At 36.6% G+C, this 19157-nt stretch overlaps 1 protein-coding gene across 1 annotated transcript in view; it reads left to right on the forward strand.

Annotated features, from left to right (window-relative positions):
• The first annotated feature begins 352 nt into the window (after positions 1 to 352).
• Positions 353 to 19157, forward strand: part of LOC105473955 (nuclear body protein SP140-like protein) — a 65389-nt gene continuing 46584 nt past the window's right edge. Inside the window, exons 1-2 of the mRNA XM_011728213.3 lie at positions 353 to 619; positions 2034 to 2108. Coding sequence (XP_011726515.3) covers positions 588 to 619; positions 2034 to 2108 — 107 coding nt within the window. The 5' untranslated portion in view covers positions 353 to 587. The remainder of the gene's footprint in view (positions 620 to 2033; positions 2109 to 19157) is intronic.

Consider the following 19157-nt stretch of genomic DNA (forward strand, 5'->3'; position numbering starts at 1 on the left):
TCTACCTTAGTCCAGTTCAGGCTCTCCAATGGGCTTGAGAGAAGATTCAAAGTTTCTGGCTTTACCCTCCAACCCTCCAACCCCCACGGCCCCAGCCATCTCAGCAAGGGGAAGGGGCAAACATGGAGTCTCCCCACAGCTCCCATGTAAAACTGTGCCCCCTCTTAGAGGGCAGAGCTCCCAAGGACAATTTTGGTTCATGACTTTTTTTTTTTTTTTGCTGTCTATTGCACAAACAAGTGGACTTCCGGGAGCTGGCCCTGCTCGTTCCCTGGGCCCTCCTTCCCTGGTCCTGCAGGTCTTGCTGCTTGTCAGGCTTCTCCTCCAACCCTCTGCCACATTTCAGAAAAGCTGAGAACCCCTTGGAGTGAAAAAAGGGGGAAAACACAGTGCCTGTAGCCGAGCAGGAGATTAAAAAAATACTTTCACTTCTCTTTTCCCCATTTGGGCAGAAACCTGTGAGGATGAGTCAGTCTGTCGGCCGACTTCCTGTTCTGGGTCTGGGCAGCCACACTGCATGCAGGCTGGGCTGACGGGGGAGCTCATAAGCCAGGCTCTGAGACCCAGGCAGGGCCTAGGTTGGGAAGATGGCAGGTGGGGGCAGCGACCTGAGTACCAGGTGAGTCTTTCTCTCTCTTCCTTTAACCTTTATCTCTGGCAGTATTGGAGCTTTCATGCATTTAGTTCAGTTTCTGTCTAAAGCTTCACTTTAGTTTAGTCCTGCTTTGCAAGAACATAGGTAGGTAGTGTAATATAATGAAATAAAAGAGAACGTAATGAGGAAATCAGATTTTTACAAGTGCAGCAGGACAACTGTTTGTGTGAGTCCAGCTTGCCGTAACACAGATGACTTCTCTTGTTTTGAAACTACTGCTCCACTGGCTGGGACATTCTGAACAGTCGTTTCAGTCATTTGTGACAGAGAGTTATTATTTCCTCATGATCTCTGAACACTTTCACATCCCTCTGCCCTCTCTGCCTTCACATATGTCATGTCAAAGAAGGTAGTTTAGAAAATAGACACTCCAGGGTAAACAGCTGGCTTACTTTTAAACACTGGAAACTGTGGTTTCACCTGTCCTGGCAAGGGGCCTCAGTCAGCTTTGGGGCTATTTCCTTGACTGACTCAGGGTGTGAGTTCTGATACAATTGACCTAGATCCGAAGAAGGAAAAAGAAGAAAAAGGCCCAGGATGACAGAAACTAAATATTTTTTATTTTTACTTCAATTTCCTGTCCCAAGATGGGGGATGCCTCTGACCAGAAAAGATGTGGAAATCCTATCTTTTCTCTAGTAATGAGGTCATAAAAAACATTACTTAATCTTTTTTTGTTTGATTGTTTAGACAGGGTCTCACTCTGTCACCCAGGCTGGAGTGCAGTGGCATAATCCTGGCTCACTGCAACCCCTGCCTCCTGGGTTCAAGCAATTTTAATCTTTTAAATTTTTTAATGCAAAAGAAATACATTACATTCTTGCTCATAAAATTTCAAACAGTGGAGGAGTATGTAAAGGAAAAAATCTCCTTCACCACTTACCTCACCTTGTAGCTTCCTTTCACAGTCCTGTCGAAGAGTCTTGGGCATAGCTTTTCTTATATTTTTCGATGCATTTATGTGTATGAAGTATGTTTTTGTAAATACATAATTTGTGTTCTTGTTTTGTAACACATGGGATTACATTGCACATGTTATTCTGCATTTTGCATTTTTACTCATTTTAATGGTGGAAATCTTAGAGATCTTTCACCTTAATACATGCAGATCTATCTCATTCTTTTTACACATACTATTCCATAGAATTTACGTAGCATAATTTTTTAACCATTCTCCAATTGAAGGGCATTTATATTGTTTTAAATTGTTCACGTTTGTCAATAAGCTATAATAATGATTATATATTTCTTTTTTTTTTTTTTTTTTTTGCACGTATACAAGTATCTATCTTGCGTCTAAAGCTTAAAAGGTGGAATTGTTGAAGCAAAGGGTGCTGTTGTTTACTTGTTTATAGATCCTGCCAAATTGTCTTTTTAGGAGGCTGAATGGAGTTGTTTCACGAGTAGCAAATGAGATGAACTATCTTCCTGCACACAGCCAAAGTTTGCAAAGGTGATAAAGAATTGCATTTTGTTTTAATTTGTATTTTCCTGGTAATGTGGAAAGCTGAACAGTTTTTCATGTTTCTTGGCCAATTAAATTTCCTCTTCTATCATTTTTTTTGTTTATTTTTTGCCGGTGTGATTCAGTTGAGGTGTTTGTCTTTTTTTCATGATATGGGAGAGTTCACTAAATAGTCTGCAAAGTATAAATATACTTTTCTTCTCCCTTACATTTGTATATGGTGACTTTTATCTTATGAACAGCTTAAAATTTCATGTATAAACATCTTATGACGTAGATTTTATGAGACAGATGCACCCTCATTATATATAGTGATGCGGAGAGTTGCTGAGGCAGTCTGTGAGCAATGTCAGTTTTTAAAGTCTTTCTTGTATTAAGGCGGCAGATTCGATTCTGCCTTTGTTCCAGGAAAAGTTCCTTCTCTAAAATCTCTGATATTTTCTTTTTCAATTTTTAGGCAAAATTATTCTTACATTGGGGCAACTTCAGTCTTCACAGCTTTTATATTCCCCCTGGTGCTTTCATCTTTTCAGTTTTTTACTTTGAGTTCATAATAGTTGTCTCAGACTTTTCCTCCATGACAGTTATCTAGTGATATGGTTTGGCTCTGTGTCCCCACCAAAATCTCATCTTGAATTGTAATCAGAATTGTAAATTCCAGGTGTTGAGAGAGGGACCTGGTGGGAGGTGATTGGATCATGGGGGCAGTTTCTCCCATGCTGTTCTCATGACAGTGAGTGAATTCTACAAGATCTGATGGTTTTGTAAATGATAGTTTCCCCTGTGCTCTCTCTCTCTTGCCGGCTTGTGAAGAACATACTTGCTTCTCCTTCACCTTCCACCATGATTTTGAGTTTCCTGAGGCCTCCCCAGTCATGTGGAACTGTGTGCCAATTAAACCTCTTTCCTTTATAAATTACCCAGTCTGTGGTATTCCTTTAGAGCAGTGTGAAAAAGGACTAATCCATCTATATTTTAGTATATTTCTTGTTTCTTGTAATTTCCAACTTAAAAAAATTGATTGTGTTTATTTATGAGGAGGGATCTTAATTTGTTTCTATAGCTCTGCAAGCTCCCCTGTATTCCACATTTTGTTAATTTCTCATTCAATCTTCATGGTTTTGCTTTATTTAGGTTTTTGTGCACTGTTAAGAACTTTGGGATATTCTTATTAGCATCTTTGAGATATTCTTCCAGACTGATTCTATCTGATCTTGTGTTCCATGTGCCTGCTGTGGCTTTACAGCGCCTCTGGGCAGGCTTGACCAGAGCAGCTCACCCTAAATATTCCATTTGCTCAGTCATAATCTGGGAGAGTCACTTTTGAATTTTTTTTCAGGGTTCCTATTTTGTCTGAGACCAAATTGTTTTTGTCTGAGCTGCAGTTTGAAGACTCTGTTTTTATTCTTATCAATTTTTCTGATGCCACCATTAATTATATTATCCTTTTCCCCACTTACTGTGAACCAAGTGGCCATAGAGGCAGGGTGTGTTTCTGTGTTCTCTTTTCTCTGCCCCTGGCCTGTGAGAGCCTCTCCTTATGCCAGTACCAACCACACTGCCATAGCGATGGAGGCTTCCCAGGAACTCTTGACATCTGACAGGGCAAAATCTCTTCCTCTTCCTCCAAAAGTCTTAAACTTTGGGTTCCCAAATTAGCCTGTCAAAATCTTGGCATTTTGTGTGGAATTGCACTGACTCTATAGATCAGTTCGAAGAGAGCCGACATATTTACAATATTATGGCTTCCGTTCTCATGAATATGCCTCAAGTATAAGATTAATTTAGAAATATTTTCTATTAAAATATATTTTTTCTCTTTGAATGTTTTGTACTTCTGCTAGATATTTGATATCTTTATGCCATTATTAACTATAGTAGTCCTCCTTTATGCACGGTTTCACTTTCTGAGATTTCAGTTAGTCATAGTCGACCATGGTCCAAAAACATTAAATGGAAAATTCCAGAAATATCCAGAAATAAACAATTCATGAATTTTAAGTTACTTGCTGTTCTGAGTAGTGTGATGAAATCTCATGCTGTCCCTCTCCATCATGCCCAGAATGCAAACTATCCCTTTATCTAGCGTATCCACAATCCACAATGTGGACACCACCAGTCCATGAATCACTGAGTAGCCATCCTGGTAATTGGATCGGCTGTCATGGTATCACAGTGCTTGTGTTCAGAGAACTCCGATTTTAGTCAATAATGGCCCCAAAGCACATGAGGACTGATGCTGGCAATTCAGATATGCCAAAGAGAAGCCATCAAGTGCTTCCTTTAAGTGAAAATGTGAAATTTCCTGAAAGAAAAAAAAATCACATGCTAAGGTTGCTAATATCTACAGTACAATATTTTGAGAGAGAGAAAGAGACCACATTTACATAAATTTTATTACAGTATATTGTTATAGTTCTACTTTATTATTAAATATTATTTTTAATCTCTTATTGTGCCTCATTTATGTATAGATGGGGGAAAACATAGTATATACAGAGTTTGGTACTATCTGCAGTTTCAGGCATCCACTGGGAATCTTGGAAGCATCCCCTGTGGATAAAAGGGAATGAGGGTACTAAATTCTCTCTTACGTATACATTTGTATAGGTGACCCATGTTCTAATCCATGGTTATATTTTTTATTCATGTTTTAATACTGAACTGTTTTAGTTGCTATGATTTTCTAGGTAGTGTTCTATAACCTGTCTTGCTGGGATCCAACTGAGAGACACTAAATGAATAGATAAATTTAACAAGAATTTACATTTTTAAAAATTTCCAATGATCCTAGCTAGAAACCCGGTATATCTCTCCACTTATTTATAATTTTTTGAACTTGGGTCCTTATTGGGTCACTTTAGTGCTAGGCATTTTAAAATTATATTTGTAATCAGGAACTCGTTTCCCTTTTACATTTTCTAGTTATTTCTTACGGGCACAGGGGAAATCTATTTGTTTTAGTTTTATGACCTTGTGCAAGCAGACTTTCCAAGTGGTCTTCTCCCTCCTATTATTGTCTTGTATTTTCCGGTGAAATAATCACATCTTCAAAATAGCAGCTTTGTCTGCTCTTTTTCAGAATTTATGCCTGTATATTTTTCTTTATCTTACTTTTTTATCTTTCTTTTTTCCTTAGTATATTAGGCAGGATTGTCAGTTTAATACTGAATGGTAACACAAAAATGAGCATTCTAGTTTTGTTCCAGTGCTCGAGGAACACTTACAATGTTTAACTTGAGACTTTCTGACAGATGCCTTTTATCAAGTTAAGGACATTATCTGCTCTGGTTTACTAAAGTTATTTTTTTAAAATCAAGACCATGTATAGGATATTTATCAAAATGCTTGCCAAAGAATCTTTGAGGCAATCATATCATTTTACTTCTATTAATTTTGATAATTTTTCCAAAGTAAAGCATGCATAAAGAGATTAAAAATATCAAACAGTCAACAAGACCTTAAAAAACAGAAGTAGCTCTTTTGGCCATCTTCCCCAGTCTGTGTTCAGTTTCCCAGATGGATTATCTTTAACCTTTTAGCTCTTCCTTCTGTACTTATTTCTGTAGTTTGAAATGACATGCGGATACAGCTCTTTGTAGTTTTTCAAGTTCCAGTCATTAATCTGTTCACATAATAGGACAGAAGATGAAAATTTCTCCCCTAACACTCTTTTTCATTCTCCTGTTCACATAATAAGGCATAAGATGAAGACTTCTCCCCTGACACTCTTTTTCATTCCCCATCCATTCTCGTAATACATCACAGTTTGAGGTTCATCAGTAATCAGTGTTATCATTATGATAGTTATTTAAATGATGTTCATAACCAAGTCATACACTATGTTATGATCACATTTCCTTTCCTGTGCAACATCTTTCCCAAAAATAACTATTGCCCTCTTACATATTTGCTTGGATTTTGTGTGCCTTCTTTATGAATTCTTCCCAGGCACCCTGCAGAATTCTAAAATTCTTCTCAAGACAGTGAGGCACATTGTGTAATTTATCAATTCCATTTTATTTTCTTGGGAGAGCCCTTCTGGAGCCACCCATTCTCCTGGTCCAATTAGCTCTGGTTAGTTTCAGCTTCCAAGACTGACCTGAAGCTTGACATCTCTCCTGTGCTGGGTCTTGTTTTATGGATTACATGTATCTTATTTCTTGCTTTACTATCTCATTTTGGCTTACCACATTATCCAGTAGCCTCCTGACTAAGAGTTCATAGAAGGTATATATCTTAAGATCATTCATATCTGGAAAAAAAATGTATTCTTAAACCTCACAACTGTATGAAAATTTGGTAAGTCTAAAGGTATAGTTTGGAAATTAATTTGGTTAACTGCCTTGCAGTTTTCAGCATTGCTAATAAGAAGTCGGATGCCATTCTGATTTTTTTTTTTTTTTTGACGGAGTCTCACTCTGTTGCCAGCCTGGAGTGCAGTGACACTATCTCAGCTCACTGCAACCTCCACCTCCCAGGTTCAAGTGATTCTCCTGCCTCAGCCTCCCAAGTAGCTGGGACTGTAGGCATCTGCCACCACGTCCGGCTAATTTTTTGTATTTTTAGTAGAGACAGGGTTTCACCGTGTTTGCCAGGAAGGTCTCGATCTCTTGACCTCATGATCCACCCTCCTCGCCCTCTCAAAGTGCTAGGATTACAGACATGAACCACCGCGCCCGACCCCCATTCTGATTCTTGATCCTGTCTTTCTATGTCACCTGTTTTGCCTCTCTGAAACTTTCTGGCTCTTCTCTTTAATCTTTTGATTCTAAATTCTCATGATGGTTTGCCTTGATGTGGCTGTTGTGCTTAGTTCTCCAGGGCCCTTTCAAATGGAGAACAGTTTATTTCAATTCTCATCATTTTGCTTGTGATATTATTTAATTGTTTTCTCCCTTCTGCCTTGTCTCTCTCTTTTATGGCTTGGAATTCCTGTTCGTTGGATATTAGGTTTCCTAGGTTGATCCTCTAGAGACTTCTTGTTTTTTTTCCTTGACAATCTTGTATGTCTTCTTCTTTTGAATCTACCTTCTATGACATTTTCTTAGGACCTTCATTTCTACTAGTGATTTAAAAATTTCTGCCATCATATTTTTAATTTCCGAAAGCCCTTTTAAAAAGTTGTTTCTCATTTATAGCATCTTGTTGTTGTTGTTTCAAGAAATCCAATATTTTCTCTCTACTAATGAGGATGATGATTTTTAGAATTGCATCTGTTTCTTCCAAGTTTCTTTCCCCTGCTCCTGCTCCATTATTTGCTTGTTCTGAAAGAATTCATCAAGTGTCCATTAAGTGCCCATTCACATTTTGGAACGAGACACTAGAAATCTGATTAGAAGCTATGTGTAAGGAATGCCTCTCATTGACTGTGTCCCATTTTGATTTTCATCTCCCAATTTATCTTCTGAAGGAACAGTGCCTCTAATTCCTAACCACTTCCAGAGTTCAAAAGCATGCATGGGCTTACTCCTTGTCAGCATTTCCTCAGCAAAGAATCTGGTATTTATTCTTTCACTTTGTGAAATTAGCTGCCATGTATGCACCTATCTTCTGAAATGTTTGGTTATCTCTTATTTGATGTCCTTTTCCTCCCCTGTTCCCTGGTTCTTGTTGCTTTTCTGTCTGTAACTCTCTATTACAGGTGGTTTCACGGGATTTCACAAGGAACAAAGATGAATGCAGGTGTGTTCAACCCGCCAGGCTTAATGAAATACGTAGATCAATTCCCTAATGTGATTTGTCCTGGAATTCCTGAGATAACACCTACGGGGTCATGTCACATGATTTTTTCATCCATTCCTGTGTTGGATTTACATTTATTTTATTGTGGGATTTTACCTTATGTGTTTTTAAGCAGCAGTTTTTATTTTATATTTGTCTGACGTTGGTATCGAAACTATAACAGCCTTATGAAATAATTGAGAGTGATTAAATTTATATGTATATATGAATAGTTTGTTTACTACAGACATTACCTGTTCCTTGAAGGATTGCTAAAAATTGTCCATTAAATGGTTTGAAACCTATGTCTGTGTGTAGGTGTGGGGGGAATGTAGTTTAGGCTAGGTCTGTAAGCGTATTATGCATTTCTTCTATTATTTTTAGCTCTTATGCTGACCTTTGAGGCAGTTTTTATCATTTATATTGTCCTAAAACATAACATTTTCCCTAGATTCTCTTATTTATTGGTAGAAAGTTGTGTTGGAACTTCTTTTATAAAGTTTTAATTCTTTCCTTCTCTGAAGACATATCATTTATTAAACTCCTACCATTGTTTATGATTGTCTTTTCCTTTGTTCTTTTGATCAGTCTTTCCATTTTGTTGGTCTTTTCAATGAACCACTTTTTGATTTTATTGATCCATTACTTTTATTTTTTGCTTGAGTTATAATTAAATCTTGCTTAACCTTTTTATATTTTTCTATATATTTTCTTTCCTAATTCTTTACTTCAACTTTGTTGAGGGGATTACCTTGTGTTCTGTTTCTGATACCTGGCTTTAAAACTTAATTTACTTGTCAGTGTTTCTTATTTTCTAATAAATGCATTTTAGGCCACGGATGTTCACCTCTGTGCCACTTTGGAAACATTTGGCCTTTATAATGAATAATGTTTTCTTTGGAGTTTATTTCTTAGCCATTTGTTATTTTGATTTTGATTTCCTGGTTAACCTAAGAAGTGTTTGGAAGCAGTTTTTAAAATTTCTCAGTGGAGCGAGTTGGGGAAGTCGTCCTCTGTCCTTTGGTTGTTTACTCTGATCCTATCACATTGTGGTTAGAAAATGTGTTTTTTAGAATTTCCATTTGTGAGAGTCTGTTGTTTCTTTTGTGGCCTAGTGCATAGTCAGTTTTGAGGCTTTGCCACATTTGAAAGGCAATATAATGTAATGATTAAGAGTGTATTGACTAATGCCATATGGGAGAGTTAGTAGAGGAGGGGGGAGGATCGATTGACACTAGGATGATTGGAGAGGGGTGGTGTGAAGTCCAGCTCTGCCACTGCATAGATGTGGAGGTGGGGCAAGCCTTGTTTCTTCCCTACAAAACGATGGTATCAATAATGGTGTTACCAGTGGGCTGATACAGGTTCTTGTCTTCACCCCAGAAAAAAATTTGAAGGCCAGACCAAACTGAAATTACATAAGATTTATCACAGAGTGAAAGTAAGTGCATACTCAAGAGAGGATTGTGAGTGTGCTCAAAAGAATGAGCTGCACCCAACATTGCCAGGACTCACATACTATACAGATAAGCATAATGAAGGTGTGGAATATTCCATCATAAGGGGAGGGATTTTCTGGGAAATGGGCAGGCAGTTCCCAGAATTGGATTACCACTTTTTTCTTTACTAAATGTGGTTAATCCAGAATTGCCATGGCATCAGATGCATGATGGGATTGGGAGGTTTCCCCATGGAAGTTTTATGGTAATAGGGGCATAATGCAGTCAAGATTATTTTATAATAACCCAGAATGCTCATTATTTTATTCAAATATTTTACTTGATTTAATTTTGGCTTACTGGACTTGTCAACTTCTAACAGAGATGACTTAACTTTCTTTTACTACAATTGGGAGTTTTTCAGTTTTCCTGTATCACTGTCAGACTTTCCTTTCAATATTTTAAAGCAATTTTCTTACAGATCATGACTTCTACTACATAGACTGGTAGAATATACCTTTTATCAGTATGAAATAACCTTCTGTGCCATTTGTATTACTTTTCAGTCTAAATTCTATTTGTTTCTGATGTCAGTTTTGCCACAGAGCTCTCTTTTATTTTGCATTTGCCTGGTATGTTGTATTAGTCTGTTCTTGCACTGCTCTACAGAAACACCTGAGACTAGGTAATTTATAAAGAAAAGAGGTTTAATTGGCTCATGGTTTCACAGGCTGTACAGGAAGCATAATGCTGGCATCTGCTTGGCTTCTGGGGAGACCTTGGGAATCTTACAATCATGGCTGGCAGAAGATGAAGGGGGAGCAGACACGTCTTACACGGCAGGAGCAAGAGCAAGATGGGGGGTGCTACACTCTTTTAAACAAGCAGCAAGAATTGCAAGAACTCACTCAGTATCAGGAGAACAGCACCAAGTGGATGGTGCTAAACCATTCATGAGAAACACCTCCATGATCCAATGACCTCCACCAGACCTCACTCCCACATTTGAGATTACAATGCAACATGAGATTTGGGTGAGGACACAGATCCAAACCATATCGTATGTCTTCTAATTCCTTCATTTTTAATCTTATTGAGTTGTTTTATTTTTCATGTGTTGTTTTATTTTTCATGAGTTGTTTTATTTTTCATATTTTTCATATAGCTGAATTCTGTTCATTCAATTTAGGTATCTCTATGTTTTATGAATCACTTTTATTTTATTAGCATTTATTTTTATCACCACTCTGTATATATTCTTGCTATCTTATTTTTTAATGAATATTTATAAGAATTTCTATTTTTTTCTGTCATCTTTCTTGCCTGTCTTTGGATTGATTGCTTTTCCTTTGATCCATATTTTTTCCTCCAATACATCCTTTTTTTTGGTTAAAAGTTAATTTTTAGTGAACAATTAAAAGACTGTTGTTCTATGAATGTCTGGAGTCACTTAGTATCTTTTCCTAAACTAAAAACTGTAACTTGATTTTATTTCCCTCCTCCCTCATCCTATCCCATCCATAAACTTTTTGAGTCCTTGTAGTCTAAAAATATCTTTATTTCACTTTCATACTTGGGTGAGTACTTGGGAAGGTTCAAAATGAGTTTTCATTTAAAAATTTGGCCATTTTTCTTCATTGTATTCTTGCATTCAGCGACCTTTATGAAAATTCCAACTTTAATGAGGTTTTCATTCCTTTGTGGTTAAGCTGCTTTTACTTTCTAAAATCTTTATGATTTATTATTTTGGTCCTTGATGTGCTAGATTTTGGTGAAAATATATCTAGGTAAAAGTGTTAAATATTCACTCTCTACACTGAAAAGCTTTTTAAAAAAATGCATGTAAGACTGTTTACTTATTTATTTATGGGGGTGTGGAGAATGTACATATTTCAGTTAAAATCGTAACTGAAGCTTAAGAACACATTTGTCACCCTGCAGAAATCATCTAAATGTGTAAATATAATCAATACTTTAGGAACACAGAACATGATATAAATTGCTTGAATGAAAAAATTACCTAAAGTGAAAATATTTAGTTGTGATTACATTTTTCTTTTCTTTTGTTCAGTGATACTGAGTTATAGTTGACAAATTGTATAAATTTAAGGTGTACAACATGATGATTTCATATATGTTTATATTGTGAAATAATTACCACAATCAAGTTAGTTAAAATATTCATCTCACAGAGTTACGATTGTGTGTGTGATAATGTTTAAGATCTACTCTCTTAGCAAATTTCAATTGTATATTACATTATTGTTAACTATGGTCCCTATACTACACATTAAAATACCAAGAAATTTTATAACAGAAATTTTGTGCCCTTTGACCAGTATTTCCCCATTCTTCCTAGTCCATGGCAATTGCCATTTGACTGTCTGTTTCTATGATTCAACCTTTTTAGATTTCATAATATATATAATATATATGTAATATATATATTTATATATATAAAATTTTTAGAGTCTCACTCTATGGCTCAGGCTGGAGTGCAGTGGTGTGATCTTGGCTCACTGCAACCTCCACCTCCTGGATTCAAGTGATTCTCCTGCCTCAGCCTCCTGAGTAGCTGGGATTACAGGCACGGGCCACTACACCCAGCTAATTTTTGTATTTTTAGTAGAGACAGGGTTTCACCGTGTTAGCCAACCTGGTCTCGAGCTCCTGACCTCAAGTGATCCGCCAGTCTTGGCCTCCCAAAGTGCTGGGATTTCAGGTGTGAGTCACCATGCCTAGCCTCCATAATCTAAATCTAAGACTAATAGAGTCTTATAAAGTTTCTATGTATAAGATCATGTCATCTGAAAACAGAGACAATTTTACTTCTTCCTTTCTGATGTGGATACCTTTAAATTCTTTTTCTTGCCCCATTAATCTGCCTAGGACTTTCAGTACTGTGTTGAATAGAAATGGCAAGAGTGGTCATTGCTGTCTTGTTCTTCATCTTAGAAAAAAAGCTTTCAGCTTTTTATTATTGACTATGATATTAACCATGGGCTTGTCATACATGGCCTTTATTGTGTTGAGGTATATATCATTTATACCCAATTTGTCAAAGTTTTCTTTATCATGAAATGATGCTGAAGTTTTCAAATGCTTTTTCTGTATTTATTAAAATGTTCATATAATTTTCTTCCTGCATTCTGTTAATGTTGAATATCACATTTATTGATTTACATGTTGCATTATCCTTGCATCTCAGGGATAAATCCCACTTGATCATAGTGAGTGATCATTTTAGTGCATTGTTAAATTTGGTTTGGTTTGGTTGTATTTTGTTGAGAATTTTTGTTTCTATGTATATTAGAGATATTGGCCTGTAAATTTCTTTTCTTATAGTGCCCTAATCTTAGGTATTAAGGCAATGCTCACAAAATGAGTTTGGAAGTGTTCCCTGCTCTTCATTTGTTTTGGAAGAATTTGTATTAATTTATTCTTAAATGTTTGGTAGAGTTCACCAGCATAGCCATCTGGTCCTGGGTTTTTCTTTAGTGGAAAGGTTTTTTTCCTACTTATTCAATCAGTTTACTTATTATTGATCTCTTCAGATTATCTGTTTTTTCATGATTCAGACTTGGTAGGTTTTACTTCTGATTATGTGATCAATTTTTCACTGCTGTGTGGTGATAGGAAGAATGTGTATTCTGTTGTTTATGAGTGGAGAGTTCTGTAGGTATCTATCAGGTCTACTTGATCCAGAGCTGAATCAGGCCCTGAATATCTTTGTTTATTTTCTGACTCAGTGATGTGTCTAATACTGTCAGTGGGGTGTTGAAGTCTCCCACTATTACTGTGTCAGAGTCTAAGTCTCTTTGTAGGTTTCTAAGAACTTGCATTATGAATCTGGGTGCTCCTGTATTGGGTGCATGTATATTTCAGATAGTTAGCTCTTCTTGTTGAATTGCACCCTTTACCATTATGTAATGTTGTAAGAAAAAACATACCATTGCTGTAAGAAAAGACACTTGATATGATTTTAGTCTTCTTGAATTTGTTAAGACTTCTTTTGTGGCCTAACATATGTACACTTGAGTAGAATGCGTATTCTGCTGCTTTTCAATGAAATGTTCTGTATATATCTTTTAGGTCCACTTGATCTAAAGTCTGGTTCGAGATCAAAATCCCTATGATTTTCTGTCTGATTGATCTGTCATTGTTAAGGGTGAAGTATTAAAGTTCTTTACTATTATTGTATTGCTGTTTCTTTCTCTTTTCAGATTGGTTAGTATTTGCTTTAGCTATTTAGGTGTTCCAATGCTATATGTCAAAATATTTATAAATGTTATATCCTCTTGATGAATGGCCCCTTTATCCTTATATATTGACCTTCTTTGTCTTATGTGGCCACTTTTTACTTAATGTGTATTTTGCCTAACATAAAGATAGTTATCACTGCTTTCTTTTGGTCACTTTTTGCATTGAATATCTTTTCCATACCTTCACCTTCAGCCTACATGTATTCTTAAATCTACAATGAATCTCTTACATGCAGCAAATTGTTGGATTTTGTGGGGTTTTCATAATCCATTCAGGCACTCTATTTCTTTTGATTGAAGAATTTAATCCATTTATTGATAGGTAAGAACTTACTATTGCTGTTTTGTTATTTGTGTTCTGGCTGTTTTGTAGTTCTTTTTTTTTTTTTTTCCTTTCTTTTTTCCTTGTGGCACTCCTTTGTGATTTGATGAATTTTAAAGTGATATGCTTTGACTCCTTTCTCTTAATTTTATTTCTTTACTGCAGGTTTCTCCTTTGTGGTTACTATGAAGCTTACATAAAATATCTTATAGCTATATCATCTGATTTCAAGCTAACAACTTTAACCACATATAAAACTCTACACTTTTGTTTCTCTCCTTCTTCACATTTTAATTGATTAATGTTACAATTTACATATATTTTATATTGGGTATCTAAAACCAAATTACTACAGTTATATTTATTTAAATATGTTTGATTTTTAATTTTTAAGCTAGAATTGAAAGTGATTTATGCACAATCATTACAATATAAGAGATTTCTGATTTTAACTAAATATTTACCTTTACTGGTGAGTTTTTTATATTTATATATTGTTATGTTGTTAACTAATATCATCTCATTGCAGCTTGAAGAACTAGAACTCACTTTAGCATTTCTTGTAAGACAAGTCTACTGATGATGAACTCCTTCAACTTTTGTTTTTTTGGAAAAACCTTTATCACATCTTCATTTAAGATAGACAGATTTACCAAGTATAACACTCTAGGTTGGCAGGTTTTTGTTCTTTCAATATTTTGAATGTGTCACCCTAATCCCTCCTGGGCTGAGAAGAGGAGGTTTCCACTGAAAAATTTACTGTTAGTCTTATGAGGGCTCCGTTTTATGTGATAAGTTATGCTTTCCTTGCTTTCAAAATTATCTCTTTGTCTTTTGATAATTTAATTATAATACTTATTGGTGTAGAATTGTATTGTTAAACCTGTTTGGGGAACCTTAGACCTCATGAACCTAAATGTCTATTTTTCTCCTCAAATTTGGGAAGTTTTTAGTCATTACTTCATGAAATTGACTTTCTGCTCATTTTTCTCTCTCTCTTCTTCTGTAATTTCCATAGTTTGTATGTTGTTTCACTTGATGGTGTCCCATAAATGCAATAGGCTTTTTTCACTCATTTTCATTCTTTGTTCTTTTTGCTCCTCTAAGTAGATAATTTCAAATGAACTCTCTTTCAGTTCACTGATTCTTTCTTCTGCTTAAGTAAGCTGTTGGAATTTTCTGTTAGATTGTTCAGTTCAGTCATTGTATTTTTCAGATCTAGGATTTCTGTGGTTTTTTTTGTTGTTAATGGTTCCTATTTTTTATTGGCATTATATTTTGTTTATATATGTTTTCTGATTTTGTTGAGTTGTCCATCTGTGTTTTCTTGTAGTTCACTGAACTTTTTAAAGAGGATTATTCTGAATGTCAGTTAGCTCATAGACTTTCATTTCTTTAGAGTCAGTTATTACAGCTTATTAATTTCTTTTAGGGGTTTTATTTTGGCTGATTTCTTATGATCCTTGTATCCTCACATTAGTGTCTGTACATTTGAGGAAGCACTAACCTCTTCCAGCCTTTATAGGTTTGCTTTGGCATGGAAAGTCCTTTAATAGTATACCCTGGAGTTCTGGACAGGTCAGCTGGTAGCATCCATGAATAGGCACAGTTTGCTTTTGGGATCTCTAGTTGCGCAGGATTATTGCCTGTTCTCTGGTGTTTGCTGGGGACGCTGGCTGGCCTGTATGGTTTGTTGAGTGTTTCGGTTAGACTCTTTTGTTGGGCAGGGCTACTGGCTGGCCTCTGAGATTGAACAAGGCCTCAAGCTACTGTTCAATGGGACCACAGGCTAGGCTCTGTGATTAGACAGGGTTGCAGGCTGTGTTTTGCAGTTGGGTTGAGTCACTGTCTGAGTTCTCCTCCAGAGCAGAACCACTGGTTGTGCTTCAATATCAATCAGTGTTGTTATCAGGTGCCTGGGTTTGGTGGGGCCACAGGCTATGCCCCACAATTAGGTGCTTGCGGCAAGCTGGGCTCTTCTGTCAGATGGGATCATTCTTTGGAATTCCTGGTTAGGCAGAGCTGCAGGCCGCACCCCATAGTTTGGCAGCATCACCGGCTGAGCTGTGTGATTAAGTGGGGCCATAGGATATGCTCTACAATTGGACAGGGTGACTGGCTATACTCCCTGCCTGGAAATGGCTGCAGACCATAGGCTGGGATTTCTGGTTGGCTGGAGCCACAAAGCTGTGCCCCTCAGTTGGGAGGTGTCCTTGGCTTGGTTTACTGTCCATGCCGGTCATTGGCTGGCTGTTGAGGCTGGGCAGGGTTACTATTTGGGCTTCCTGGTTAGCAAGGCTAGAGGCCATACTCTGTAGTTAGGCAGAGTGGCTGGCTTGATTACCTGCCTGGTCAAGGACATATGTTAGGCTTTGAAGCTGGGCAGAATCTCTTTGGGGGTTCCCTGGTCCAACAAGACAGAAAGCTAAACCCTGTAGCTGGCCTGGATTGCTGACTAGGCACCCAAGCCAGTTAGAATTGCTGACTATGCTCCCTGGCCAAATAAGGTCACCAGCTTGCCTCTGCAGTTGGGCAGAGCTGCTAGCTCAGCTCTCTGCTAGGGTGCAGATGGCAGGAACATAGTTACCAGCATGGTGATCCACGCACTGGCCACTGTGAGCCCTGCCCTCACTTCTTCATTTCTAGTCAAACACAGGTGGTCTAGCCACAGTGATTTCCCCTTTGTTTCCCATGAGACAAGACAGAAGTGGGCCTCCTAAGATGTAGCACAGAATGCTACAGAAGCAGGATGTCCTCCACTGGAGAAACTTTGAGCTCAGGAAAAGCCTCTTGATGTGGCGCTTTGCCAGCCTTGGGGAGGAGCAACACAGTCAAAGTGAAACTATAAGATTCAATAATTTAACTGCTAAACATCTACCTAGAAATGAAAACATATATCCACACAATGACTTGAATGCAAATATAGTAACATTATAGTAACAGTAATGTTATAGTTAACTTTCACAAAATCTATCTTACACTGTTTCCAAAAGGCCATTTTATAGCAATATGTAAGGGTTCCAGTTTTTCCACATCTCTGCTAAAACTCATTATTTTATGTGTTTATAGCCATTCCAATGAATGCATATTAGTATTTTGGTGTGGTTTGAATTTGCTTTTCTCTAATGACTAATGATACTGAGCATCTCTTCTTGTCTTTATTATCTTCCATGTGTCTTTTGGAGAAATATCTATTCAAATCATTTGCTCATTTTTAAATTGGGTGATCTTCTTGCTGAGTTGTCAGAATTCTTTACATATTTGAATATAAGTAGTTTACTGAAAATACAATTGGCTAATATTTTCTCCCAGACTGTGGCAATTCTTTTCTTTTTCTTAATAGTATACTTGAAGCACAAAATATTTCAGTTTTGTTAAATTTCAGCTTATCAATTTATTCTTTTAAGGATCATGCTTTTGATGTTGTAGCTAACTCTTCATTTAACCAAAAGTCGCAAAGATTTTTGCCTTTATTTTCTTACAAAAGTCTTACCGTTTTTGCTCTTTTAGAAGATTACTACATAATTTGGGGAACGCAGTGAAAAATAAAAATGGGGGGATCCTTGTTCACAAATTATTAAGGATTTCAGAACAGTGAAAGCAGAACGCTAAACAAAGCACAGAGTTGTTTGTGACTGCACAGGATGCATGCTCATGAAGCCAGTCCTGCTCTTACATTTAGATCCATGATCCATTTTGAGTTGATTCATGTATATGATGTGAGGTAAGGGTCTACATTCGTATTTTTGTACATGTAGTATTTGTTGAAAAGACTATCTTTTCCTCATTTAATTGCCTTGGCACTTTTGTTGAAAATCAATTGCCGAAACCACAAGGATTTATTTCTGCACTCTCAGCTCTGTTTCGTTGATCTTTATATATCTTTATGCCAGGGCAATAACTGTCCTGATATGGGTAGCTTTATAATAAGTGTTGAAATAAGAAAGTATAAATCTTCCAACTTTTTTCTACTTTTCAGATATTGTTTTGGCTATTCTGGGTTCTTGCAATTCCATATAAATTTTAAGATTTGCTTCTCAATTTCTTCAAAAAAGCCATTTGGGATTTTGATAGGAATCACATTGAGTTTATAGGTCAATTTGGAGAGAATTGCCAGGTTAAATATATTGAGTCTTCCAATCCATGAACATGGGTATCTCTATTTATTTAGATTGTTCATTTGTCTAGTAATGTTTTGTCATTTTCAGCATACAAGTCTTGCATTCTGTTTGTTCAGTTCATTCCCACATGTTTTATTATTTTGCCTACCATTAATTTTGAATTTGAGAACTCAATTTTTGACATTTTCTAAGTTTACTAGTTGGTTGTTTTATAGAAACAATATCATTGAATAAGTTTTGGGGGTGTTAAATATACTTACTCTAGGCTGGGCAGGGTGGCGCATGTCTGTAAACCCAGCACTTTGGGAGGCCGAGGTGGGCAGATCGCTCGAGGTCAGGAGTTTGAGATCAGCCTGGCCAACATGGCAAAACCCCGTCTCTACTAAAAGTACAAAAATTAGCCAGGAGTGGTAGCACATGCCTGTAATTCCAGCTACTAGGAAGGCTGAGGTAGGAGAATTGCTTGAACCCGTGGGCAGAGGTTGCAGTGAGCTGAGATCAAGCCACTGCACTCCAGCCTGGGGGACAGAGAGAAACTCCATCTCAAACATAAAATAAAATAAATAGACTTACTCTGAAGTCTTATTCTATTTATTTATTATTTCTCTTTTCTCTGATGTTAACCAAAAAAATGGTAAAAAGAAAGATCTGAAGGGACCTGGTTAGAACCCTGAAACTGTCCACTAAGCCAGTGTTAACACCTGGGGCGTAATGGTTCTATGCCTTCCCTAACATTTATTCTGAATTTTATATACAAATGAGAGACTTTTTGTTTAATTTATATAAAAATGGGATCATAATATATTAATCTGAACATGATGTTTTCATTGAACAACAAAACCATTACCTTCAACCTAAATTGCTACAATTAAATAGCTATGTAATATTTCAACAGTGTACATTTATGATAATGCACTCAACCATTCAGCCAAATGGACAATTAGGTTATTTTCAGGTTTAGAGATACGTGTTATTGTTGAGTTGTTGTTGTTGTTGTTTTACTACTAAAAACAACGCTTCAATAAATACTTTTGTATTTATGAGCGTGTAGTCAACAAATATTTATTAAACACCTTGTATATATCAGGTACTCAAGAAAAATTAATGGACAAAACAGACACCACTGCCCTTATGGCATACGTATTTTTGGGAGAAGAGAGGCAATGAAG

This window comes from Macaca nemestrina, chromosome 11 (assembly GCF_043159975.1).
Source record: "Macaca nemestrina isolate mMacNem1 chromosome 11, mMacNem.hap1, whole genome shotgun sequence".
In the NCBI taxonomy this organism is placed as follows: domain Eukaryota; kingdom Metazoa; phylum Chordata; class Mammalia; order Primates; family Cercopithecidae; genus Macaca; species Macaca nemestrina.